Consider the following 12,708-nt stretch of genomic DNA (forward strand, 5'->3'; position numbering starts at 1 on the left):
TAAACTCTGGGCCACAACTTCCTCCATTAAAAGTGTTCTCCCTCTAAAAGTGAGAGCCAGTTAAAAGTGAGAGCCAGTGTGGTGTAGTGGTTAAGAGTGGTAGACTCGTAATCTGGGGAGCCGGGTTCGCGTCTCCGCTCCTCCACATGCAGCTGCTGGGTGACCTTGGGCTAGTCACACTTCTGTGAAGTCTCTCAGTCCCACCCACCTCACAGGGTGTCTGTTGTGGGGGAGGAGGGGAAAGGAGATTGTTAGCCGCTTTGAGACTCCTTCGGGAGTAACCTTAAGAATGTATACATACTCAATGAGATGTGTGAGTTTGCTTTTGCTGGGTAATCTCATTTACCATATATTAGGTCTAATTTGAGACAAACTCTCATCTCCTCATCAATACAAAGAAGCAGGGGCAGAACTGGGCTTTATTTCACCAGGGTCAAAGATCCAGTTTGTGCATACACACATAGCTGGGAACCTCTATGGCGCCCCTCTAGAGGCTTCACTCAAGGCAAGAAACCTCACTATCCCCCCCCCTTTCTCTTTTCTGATCTTTCATACTTGTCACTTTAAAAACTTTGATTCTGGATTTCAACTAGGATTGTCCTCAGCATTACTTGATGCTCTTGCTCTCATTTTGAAAAGATATCTATTTATATTCTCCAAACATTTTTTAAAAATACCATACTATTCTAGGGACGCGGGTGGCGCTGTGGGTTAAACCACAGAGCCTAGGACTTGCCGATCAGAAGGTTGGTGGTTCAAATCCCCGTGACAGGGTGAGCTCCCATTGCTTGGTCCCTGCTCCTGCCAACCTAGCAGTTCAAAAGCACGTCAAAGTGCAAGTAGGTAAATAGGTACCACTCAGGCGGGAAGGTAAATGGTGTTTCCGTGCGCTGCTCTGGTTAACCAGAAGCGGCTTAGTCATGCTGGCCACATGACCCGGTAGCTGTACACCGGCTCCCTTAGCCAGTAAAGCGAGATGAGCGCCGCAACCCCAGTCATGACTGGACCTAACGGTCAGGGGTCCCTTTACCTTTTTATTCCACACTGAAATGTTTAAATGTCCTTGAATCTTCGCTCACTTGCCATCCCCTCCTGTCCTGCCACACCATCATGGTGCGCCACACCCTTTGAGAACCACTATTTTAAACCATGATCTCTGGTTTGTACAAAATGGGCAACAATGGTTATGTAGAAAAAAAAGGTTAAAGTCCTCCTCCCAGCACATGCAGGAGAGGGAAGTGTGCATTGCAGCTCTTGCATAAACCATGGTTTATCATGAGGTGCAAATGTCTGCCATTCTGCAAAGTTTTTCATGTTGAACTCTCCAAAGAAAGCAACCAGCAGTGTCTCTACCAACTCACCAAGTTTATCAGTACAGAACCTGCAGGTCTGGTGCTGTTTAAACCAGTGCAAGCTCCACAATGGACCTTAGACAACACATAGACAAAGTTACAACACATAGACAAACCCTGAGTATCTATGAATTCTAAATGTGGGAAGCCTTACATCACAAGACAACAGATGGAGTAAAGACAGCCTGGTTCCCCAGGGCATTATGTAAAACAGACGATGAGTGTCAGCACTTTATTCCCACACAATGTTTTAAGTATTATGTAGAGCATAGAAGAAAAGGGAATAAAGCCATTCTCCAGGAAAATGGTCTAAAAATAAATACAGTGCAAAGAAGTTATGTGGACAAAATTAGCACATCCTAAGGATAGCTTTGTGTTTCTGCAGAATTTCTAAGTGGAAAAACATGAGGAAAAATTGCTGGCGCACTCACATCTTCTCATTCTCTTGTTGAGAATGTGAGGCTGTGTATGTTATGGCTGACTGAGAGGGCTGTAAAAATTATTATAATGTATGGTGGTGGGAGTGAACAATCATTACCTGAACTCCTATTTGCTCAAAGGGATGTATTGAGGAAGTCCTGAGTAGGATTGTGCTGTAAACCCACCAATGGAGCGGGGCCAGTGACTTGCACAGAGCTCATAAAAAATATGGTGTTAAAATATTTCCAATGTCTCAAAAATAAAATAAATGTGCATAAGTTCACAAGGTAAACACACATGTCTATAAACCACATGTCTGAAAAAGTACAGGTGAGCAATCCTGAAGCCATCTTGGCTCTCCTAAAGACTCTATGTTTCCTCTGCAGAAAGAAACACCTTGGAGAAATATTTCCTAGTAGTTCTTTTCACTTACAAATCCTACAAATCCTATCTTAAGGGCATATTTTATATATGAATAGGGTGTGCCTGTGACTTGGATTCAAGAACTAAAGTATTTACCATCTCAAAAGACTGGCTCAAACTAACCTGGTAATGCAATCAGGTGACCATTATCAGGTATCTTGTCAGACAAGAGACAAGCCACACTATCAAATTTCTGTTGTAGATCACCTCTTTCTGTGATGTATGTATAATGCATTTTGGATGGTCTTTGGCTAAGGGGCTGGACAATTGTTAAAGTCTTCAAAAATTCTTGCACACTTTTGCTCCGGGTCCTTGAAAGGGATCTCTCTCTCTCTCTCTCTCTCTCTCTCTCTCTCTGTGTGTGTGTGTGTGTGTGTGTGTAAACTCTGTTGCAGCAGAAAAATAAAGATCTTCTTTGCTTTCACTGGATCCTGCCTCCACTCAATTTTCCCAGACACTGAATCCCTTGATGGAGAGCTAAGCTGTAAACACCAATCACATTTTTTTCTATAACAATGGTAGAATAAGTAGGGGCAGCTGATTGCCTCTCACCCTATGCTACAGGGGGAAACTGCTGTCCTCCACATGTTGGACTCCAACTCCCATCAACTCTTGCCATCAAGGACAATGGGAGCAGGAGTCAAAGAGCGTCTGGAGGACCAGATTCCCTATTCCTGTACTCCTTTGGACAGCAGAATATTTCAATGGCTGTGCAAGACAGTATTCTCTTTCCATCATCCAAAGTGCATGCTGTTCATCTTTAATTTCTGGGATGGGGTTGGAGGAATGATGTGGTGACTGATAATGAATTGGGAGGGGGATCAATAAACTGAAGGGAAATTTATTTTGGAGGTTGGGTGCAAAACAAATTGGGGCAAATTTATAGTAGTGCTGATTTGGGTGATCCAAGCTTGGACTTAACTGAATGATTTATTTGAGTTACAGGTAGGTAGCCGTGTTGGTTTGACGTAGTCAAAACAAAACATTTTTTTAAAAAAATCCTTCCAGTAGCACCTTAGAGACCAACTAAGTTTGTCATTTGTATGAGCTTTCGTGTGCATGCACACTTCTTCAGATACACTGAAACAGAAGTCACCAGACCCTTATGTATAGTCAGAGGGTGGGGAGGGGTATTACTCAGAAGGGTGGTGGGAATGGGTGATTGGCTGATAGGTGTGGTAAACCTGTTGACAAAGCTATACAGTTCCTTCTGGTAAATGACTGAATAATCTTGTTTTTCTTTCTTTTCCTATGATTTCCCCATGACTATTTGCCTTCCTTTCTCATCCCTCACTTAGATATGTATTCTAGGAAATAAAAGTATTGTAGTTTTTAATTGGAGCAATCGAATGACTAAGTAAAATAAATGAAGCAAATATAATTTCAGATTACTAAATGAATCAATAAGAAGGGGAAAATGTTAAGAAAGCTAGGTTGTCTTGTGTGGCTTCTTGTTTTCCTCAGAAAAGACTCCTCTCTTAAACAAAACACACACACACACACACACACACACACACACACACACACACACACACACATATATATATATATATATATATATATATATATATATATATATATATATATATATTGTGTAAAGTGTGTTAGTCAAACAATTAAGAATTAAACACAAGCCGGTGTTAGCTGCCTTCTCCCAACTTTTAATCACACGCCTCTCCATCTCCTGAAAAACTTCCCTCTGTCCCGCGGACTACATCTCCCATCCTGTTTTGCGGCTGAAGCGTCTTTTCTCCCTTTAGAATTCATTCTCCGCGCCTTTTCTTGGGGGGGTAGGAGGGGACGTCTCCCAGGCTGCTTTGCGGCCGCAGCTTCCCTCAGTCTCTGTTGCCCAAGTTCCGTGCACTACATCTCCCAGGCTGCTTTGCGGCGGCGTGCTCCTCTCAGCTTATCCTCGCCCTCCGGCTTTCCGAAAGGAGGTTGCTGGCCAAAGATGGCGGATGGGGTGTTGAGCGCCGGCGTCAACCTGGAGGCTTTCGCCCAGGCTATTGCGGCTATCCAGGCGTTGCGCTCCAGCGTCACGCGCGTCTTCGATTGCCTCAAGGACGGCAGGCGCAACAAGGAGGCTTTGGAGGGCCGTGAGAAGAGCTTCGTCTCCAGCTTCCAAGAGAGCCTCCACTCCGTCAGCCGAGACTTGGGGTGAGGAGGAAGGAAAAGAGAAAAAAAAAACCCCGCCGAGGAGGAGGTTGCCCTGGGCGACACTCCCCCCTCCCTTAACTCCCCTCCCTTTCTCCCATTTCTGGGATGAGGAGATGGTGCCCACAAGGCTAGAAATGCTTGAGACAAGGCGACCCCCCAATTAGATATGGAATTTGATAGTGCAATGAAATGCCAGTTCGCTGTGACAACTGAACAATGGAACTTCCACGTTCAGGAACAGTCCAGTTTTATGAAGGCTATGTGGGTTTGGGCAAGCCTTAAAGGGAGGGTTGCTGCTGCCGTTCGTTGAAGAGTTATGCCGTGGAAATGACCACGGGCAGGTAGAGTCTACCTTCTTAATGCTGCTTCGTTCATAGCAAGCCACAAGGGAGAGTAGCTGCTGTTATTAATTGGAGATGCCATGCCGTCTACAGTTTTGCAGTGGAACCTCCATGTGCAGAGACAATACTTTCTTATGAATACAACTTGGTTTGAGGCAAGCCACAAAGGGTAGTGGTTGATATTTGGAGATGCCATGCTCTCCACACCTATGCAGTGGAACTTCCACAGCAGGGATAGTATACCTTCTGAAAGCTTTGTGGTCTTGGGCAAGGTTTGTTGTTGGGAGATGCCATGCTTGCCACAGCTGCACAGTGTTCTGGAACCATACAGGTTCTGGGACCATCTCTCTTCCGAATTCCGTGCTGTTTGGACAAGACACAGCAATGCTGTTGTTAACTGGAGGTGCCATGCTCTGCACAGCAAAACAGTGAAACCTCTAGGTCCAGAGGCAGTCTACCTTCTGAATGCTACATGGTTTGGGGCAAGCTAGAAGGGAGGATGGTTGTTAATTGTTGGATGTGTTGTGTTAAGAGGTTGGGGTGTTGTTGTGAGTGTCAGGTGCTGGGGAATGACCAGCAGACCCAGGGGCAAAAACTGAAAAAGATAGGTTAATGGGAAAGAAAGAGGATGCTAACCAGAAGTGTAATGAAATGCCACATTCCCTGCTAGGCAGCCTTCTGAGGACCACATGTCCTTGGTGGGTGGGTGGCTAGAGGCAAAAGTGGGTGGAGCAACAGGTATAAATGCTACTTTTGCATAGTAGGCTACTTTCTCAAACCCTCTCTCTATCCTCCATCCACACAAGCAGGAGGCATCAATTTAGTTCAAGAACACATTTCATTTTTTTTGTAAATAAATTTTTATTGATGTCCTTTTCTTCTTTCCACAATACATTCCAACCAGGCGAAAACACTGAGGGTATGAAGTATAAAGAGAGCTTGGAGAATGCATTTACCTTGCTCCCCTGTCTGTACTGAAAGTCTTCAAACTTTTTAGACGCAGGGTCCAAACACTCATTTGGGGATACTATACAGTGGTGCCTCGCAAGATGAATTTAATTCGTTCTGTGAGTCAATTCGTTTTGCGAAAAATTAGTCTAGCGAATCCCATAGGAATGCATTGAATTATTTTTTTTGCCCATAGGAACGCATTAATTGAATTTCCTATGGGAAACCATGATTTGCTAGACGATTTTTTCACAAAACAAATTCGTCTAGCAAGGCAACCTCCACTCGAAAAATCTATTCGTTTCCTGTTAATCTGACAGTTTTGAGTTGGCTTGGGTGAGGGCGTGTGACCTGGTCAAGGGACCTGTTCAGTTGCAGAAGAGTGGTTCTCCAGGGTCTCTGGCTCAGAGTCTTTCCCAGCACCTATTATTTCCCGGTTTGTTTCTTTTTACTGGTGGTGCCTTATGACAATGATTCTCAAACTTTTTTCCTCTGGGACAAACTTTCATAACAAAAAATTGCTTGTTCCACACCAAATTTTTTATTAATGAGAAATACAATGGAAAACAAAAAGGAACAATTCCTAGAAGTGCTTGATTTAGAACACAAAACACAACTACTTTATAATATGAGCATGGGACATCCAGAAAGTATAAAACAATGCAGCTACATAAGAACATGAATCATTCCCAAAATATAATTATAAACAAACATATCTGATGCTCCCAACACTGCATCTACAATGAGCTCCCCAGTGCCTTCTCCTTGCTTCTCTTACTCTTGGTACTCAGCAGTGATGTGCGATGTTGAGAAGCCTGGTGAATGAAGCTGCCCTGCTTGTGCTACTACTGTGTAATAAAATATGGTAAAACCACATAAGAGTTAACAAAATATGCTGTGTTAAATACCATAATTTAATGGCTTTTCATTTTATTTTAGTGAACTGGAACGTCTAAGTAATCTTGTAGGCAAGCCATCAGAGAACCATCCTCTCCACAATAGTGGATTGTTGAGTTTAGATCCTGTTCAGGACAAAACACCCCTCTACAGTCAGCTGCTTCAGGCTTATAAATGGTCAAATAAGGTAAGAAATAAAAGAAGTGCATTAATGTTAATTGCTAGTCAAAGTTATGTTATATAGAGGGGTTTGATATTTTTGGCTATTGCAGCTTTGCTATCTCAGCTGCCTCTTCCTTTGATGCAGAGAGAAGCATCAAGAGAAATTATATTATGGGAGCTATATTTATACCCTGTCCTTGTTTTAAGAGGCTGCTATCAAGCTGATGATGGGGATGAGTTAAGCAAAATTGTATCCTCCATCCTCAACAAATTTGTGTGCTCCTTTTCTACTCATAATTGTTTAAAAAGCTTATCCAAAAGCATAAGGAGGTGCTTTTTCAGTCCTTGACATCTTCTAATAATTGATTGGAGTTCTCTCTCTAGTGACATTCATAGCCATCATGTTTTAAACAGTGTACATGTTTAAATAAAATGCATGATTGATTTGTATAATACAAAACTTTGCTTGTTCTAACGAGTTCAACAGAGTTTTAAACTTTTAGGATTGTGTCAGAGGGTCGTCGTGGCTACTCTAGAGTAACTCTAAAAGTAAAGGGGCCCCTGACCATCAGGTCCAGTCGTGTCCGACTCTGGGGTTGCGGCGCTCATCTCGCTCTATAGGCCGAGGGAGCCGCCGTTTGTCTCCCTCAGCCAGAAAAGCGAGATGAGCGCCACAACCCCAGATTCGTCTGCGACTGAACAACTGTCAGGGGTCCCATTACCTTTACTATTGCTTGTTGAATTTCCATAGCTGTAATTGGTGCCTTGAGGTGTTGGGTTTTCTTGCTTGTTATTTTCGGCGGATGATTTTGTTTTAGAAATTCATCAATATATTCCTGGTTTTGTTTTCCCTTCTGATATAATTCTGTAAAATACTTTACAAAGTTCTTACATATATTATTCGAGTCTATTGTTTTCTCTCCCATTTTCAATTTATTTATAATCCTCTCACTCTGCCCTTTTTTGAGTTGCCATGCTAGCAATTTGCCTGGCTTATTTCCAAATTCAAAATTTCTATGCTTAAATCTTTTAATATTCCATTTGACTTCTTGGTTTACAAGTAAAAGACCTTAATCCTATTGTTCTGCAAACCTATGAATACAGAAACAACCCCTTCAGTGCTAAGTTTCAAGAAGTTCAGTGAATAGAATAGAAACAATATTTTTCTGATTGTTTGGAGTGGACAGTATTTAAGTTTTTCATGTGTAGGCTGGGCTGACAGTCTAAGTTTCTTAATATATATATATATATATATATATATATATATATATATATATAGTTTTTGTTTAGCCAAATTAGTTAACAAACATGGATGTTTGTTTAAGCAAATAACATATGCTGTAATGTTACTGTTTCAGTTGAATAAATCTATTTAAATTGTTATTATTAAGGTAATGATTATTTTTCTCCTTCCTAAGTACAACAGTAAAGTTGTCCAAATATGAATGATTAACCTATTAAACTGGGGATAAAAAACTAATATGAAAAGTTGATATTCTAAAAATCTTCATCTACTTGCATATTAAAGTTATACCATCAAGAATTAGTCTTTATGTAGAAAACTATGATTTAAATCAAGCCTTACTGACTAGTGATTTAAATCGTGATTTAAATCAGTTTGATTTAAATCAAATCCACCCTGCTGACGAGATAAGATCTAATCCCAGCTTTTTCTTTATCAACACCCTCCTACGTTTTCGTATAACGTGTGTTTCCTGTAGACATATTTTGTCTAATTTTTGCTTAATATACGGTATGTTCTACTTTGTTCCTTTTAACTTTGTCATTTAGTTCATTCACATTCCTGGTAATAATCTTTAAATTCATAGTTTAATAACAGTTTAGTATATTAACACAATTACAGTTTGTGAGCTAATCAGGCCGTAAGTATCTAGTCCTCCTCTGTTTCTGTTGTTGGTTTAACATTCCCATCTCCTCCCACTGGCTGCTTTCACCTTCCTAACTCTCTCCAGTATTTCTTCCAAAATTTGTCTGCTTTGTCCGCTGTCACACACCTCTGCCTTTTCCCTTTAAAGAATAAGAAGATTCCCTCCAGAAACTCCCACCTATAAACAATGGAGTATGCCTTCAATACTTCAGCCAGAAATGTATTGTTGTCTTTCTTTCTCAACAGGCATGAAGGAATCTCCTTTAGGATAATAATGTCTTTCTCCACAATTCTGAGTCTTCTTTTATTACTGGTTTGCAAAATTTTATCTCTAATTTGACTTGAGTTGAAAGATATCAAACAGTCTCCAGGCCATTTCTTTGCTTTAGCAACATTTGATTTTACTCTGAATATTTTTTCTGTGCCTTTGATTATTTTGTCTTCTTGAACCTCTAACCATTTGGCTAACTCCTTAATGATTCTTTCATTGATAACCTCCTCTGCCTCTTCAGGAATGCCTCTAAACCTCAAGGTCCTCTCTCACCTCTGCATCTGCACGTGGAAGTATAGTTTTATCTTAATTTAGTGGTCTATAATTTCCTTAAATACTCACTCAGCATTGCCCTTTAATCACCACTTTGTTTTGAATTTAGTAATCTGTTCTCACTTCCATTGTTTACATCAGCTGGCTGACGCTTCAATTGTCTGTTCTAACAAGAGGGCTTGTCACCTGTAACACTTTGCTCCTTCAGAATAATTTCTCTCGCCATCTCTTTCTCTTCCTGGTTGTTTTATGATGCTGTAACATGAGACAACGTTTTACTCTTGCATGTATGCAAAACTGATTTAGTTGGATTGGTTTTGCCCACTCTCAGCAGCTGTTTTTAAATAAGAGCATATGGAGTCAATGGAGTGGGTTTTGGTCTGACTCTTTGCTGTCATTTGGAAGGGGAGAGCGTTTAGTTGCTGTGATGCATGGAAGTACTTTTTGCCTCTCTGCATTTAATTTTTAATTTTTGACCCCTTTGTGGCTGGTGTGTTGTATATTTGATGAGCTGAGAGCCCAGGACAGCTCCCTTTCCTTCTCTGCCCATATTGCTCATGCGTTAACAATTGTACACATAAAACACATCGCTGAGCTAGGATAAAATGTGGACTTAAGGGCAGGAGTAAAAAAAGGGGGGTGGAGTAAAAGAATGTGGATATTTCAGCATTTTTCAACTCATGAATTTACTCCCTATTAATAGAGTCCTGTACACTCATCTGCTCAAAAATATGTCCCATTAAAGATTGGATTGGATTTTTGTTGGTTGCTGTGTGCTTGGATATTACATACACATCATTGGACCAATGCACCCTCCCATTGCAAAGTTGATGATCAAAGGTTTGATGTGTAGTGGTGGTTGAGAAATGAGGCAACAGAATGGGACAGTTAGGGGGCTGAAGTCAGAATACGCATTCCTTGGGGACTGGAATCCATTGTTAATGTTTTTAGCTCATCAGAGGAGAGTAATAATGCCTCCTCATAAACAAACTTTTGGACAAACCTTTAATATATTTTTGGACAACTATCGTACATTTGAAATGTAGCTATGTACTGTAGGTGTGAATTGGTGTGATTTTCTCTTCACAAAAAATGTGTGCAACATACTTGTGGCTTCATTCTTCATTAATGTTTGTTTATCTATGTTTCTAACAAAAAACTTAATAAAAACAGGCTAAAAAAGAATAAGGGCTGTGCTGTTAAATTCAGTGTGACTTACTTTACTGTCAAGTAAACAGATAGAGAACTGCAGATGAAACCAAATTATTAGAAGGGCCTTCCTTGCTGAGCTTGTGATATATAAGTAGTCTGATTATGATTATTTATTATAATCATAATCTGAAGTTCACAGGGTGGTTCACAATATTTAAAAAAGCAAAATGAGAACACAAAGTACATAATAAAACATAAGCAAACCAATAACTCCCCCCCCTTTCCCACAAACATTTTAAAAAGACCATAGAAGGTTAATCAGAGGCTTGATTATAGTGAAATGTTTTCACCTAAAGATATGTAATGAAGGCGCAAGGTGAGCCTCCCTGGGAAGAGCATTCTACAAATGGGGAGCCACCCCAGAAAAGGCACCTTCTCTTGTTGCCAGTCTCTGCACTTCTCATGGAGGAGGCACATGAAGAAGGACCTCAGAGGATGATTGCTGGGTCCCTGTTGCTTCATATGGGGAGCAGTTGTCATTGAGGTATTTACGCTAAACTTGAAAGTAAAACCTATTGAATCCAGTGGGGAAGGGGCATAGCTCAGTACTACAGCACCTAGTTTGCTTGCACAGGGGCAGTCCAATCTGTAGCATCTCCCAGTAGGGCTGGGAAAGATTCCTGCTCGGTACCTTGGAGAGCTGGTTCCAGTCATTGCAAGCCAATACTGAGCTTGATGGGCCAATGAGCTGAATGACAGATGAAGAGAAAGTGGCTGGGAGAGGAGAGGAGAAAATTGACTGAAATAAGAGTGGGAAACTGAAAAGTGCAGCAGGTGGACCAATAGAGTTGGTATAAGATAAAGCTAATTCTTCTGTTGTGGCATGCAACTTTGACTATGTTGGTTGCAAGGGAACCCCCAGCCCAGCTTTAATGTCACTTGCAAACAGATGGACAACAGAAATAGAGGGTGTCTGTGTGTATGAACAAATGTTAAATGAAAAGGGATGGGGAAAGGGGTGTAACCATACGGTGTTTGCTTTGTTAGTTAAACACTTAAGTGGGCTAATTGCCTGTCATAGAGCATATGGAAACATGAATTACATCTTTAAATCTAATTTTTGTGTGTGTGTGTGTTTTTAAAAAGAGAAGCCAAGTTAAGATGCCACACTATCTCTAATCTTCTGTGTATTTTAGTATATTCAAGAGCTAAAGTTGTTATAAAGATAACAGATAAAGAGGCAGTGGCCTGATTTGGATAAGTTGTATGAATGAGCCTAAGTGAACATACTACCGGTACCCACCCCACCCCATTATCCAGTTAAAGGTGGAGACTGAAAATACCTGCTTTTAAACTAATCAGAGTTCCCTATGACATGTGAACTTGAAAACATTGGTTTGTTCAATTTTAAACCCTGCTTGGTTGAACAAGTCAAGATTGTTAAGCTGTAGCTTGATACAGGCTTGTTTAGATTAAGCATAATTTGTTTTTGTTTTTCCTGTTGCTTTTCTATACCACCCAATAACCTCTGGGTGGTTTCTCTCAAGTATGGATGTAACGGCAACACTACTCAGTTTAATGGTGAATGCTTTCAATCTCTACTGTATGGGCTATGCCAAGGAGCAGAGGGGAGTGTGCCTGACTGAGGTGAATGCCAGCTTGTAAATGTAAGACTCAGCCAGGGGTAGGGATTTTTGAATCCTAACCTCCCTTAACCTCCATGGGCCATTTTCATTGTAGAGCAGGGCTTATCACGTGCTGCCCATTTGACATCACCAAAGTTTTAGGTGCAGTGTTTTCACTTGCCTTTGTGGTTTGAAATAAAAAAATGTTTAGTAGAGACTTCAAGCAATCATTTGTAGTGTGCTTTTAATAAAAACTTACAAAATCGTAGGTGGCATCAAAGAATGCACTTTGTTATATATACATAGGACTAATATTAATTAAATGCACATGAGGATCCACTGCAGGAAAACACTATGGTGTCAAAAGCTTATGCTCTGTGGTGTTGGAATGGGTGAAAAAAATCTCTCTGAACTAACTCATTTGCAGCTGAATTCTCGAGTCGTACCATTTTGTTCAGGCTGAATTAGTAGGGGTGGCTGTTTGAGGGCTTAAGTAGTTGAACTTTTTAATTCTAATGCAGTTCACTAAAATAGATTGTCCAATTGTGAGCTTTTTTGCAAGTAAGCAGCTGAAATTCAGATTAGATTCCACCCCCCAGTTCTGCATGGCAAACTTCACTGCTTTCTCAACATCCAGATGGCAGTTTAGTGACATTTTTAGTGAACAGAGATGATTCTATGATGGCCTTGTTATGCTCTGTTGTAGGGTGAACTTTGTAGTTCTTGAAATATGGTGTGTTTACATGAGACATATTTTCTTGTCCAAATACAATAAATTAAGTCCTGAAGTATTAGGGAA

The 12,708-nt window shown here is 40.7% G+C and overlaps 1 protein-coding gene across 2 annotated transcripts in view; it reads left to right on the top strand.

The window, feature by feature from the left end:
* Positions 1 to 4,108: 4,108 nt before the first annotated feature.
* MED27 (mediator complex subunit 27) overlaps positions 4,109 to 12,708 on the top strand; it is a 176,050-nt gene continuing 167,450 nt past the window's right edge. For both annotated transcript variants that reach the window (XM_035112590.3, XM_088664792.1), the window contains exons 1-2: positions 4,109 to 4,352; positions 6,581 to 6,725. In XM_035112590.3, the coding sequence (XP_034968481.1) occupies positions 4,147 to 4,352; positions 6,581 to 6,725 (351 nt within the window). In that variant the 5' untranslated portion in view covers positions 4,109 to 4,146. The remainder of the gene's footprint in view (positions 4,353 to 6,580; positions 6,726 to 12,708) is intronic.

Source organism: Zootoca vivipara, chromosome Z2 (assembly GCF_965207765.1).
Source record: "Zootoca vivipara chromosome Z2, rZooViv2.hap1.1, whole genome shotgun sequence".
Lineage (NCBI taxonomy): Eukaryota > Metazoa > Chordata > Lepidosauria > Squamata > Lacertidae > Zootoca > Zootoca vivipara.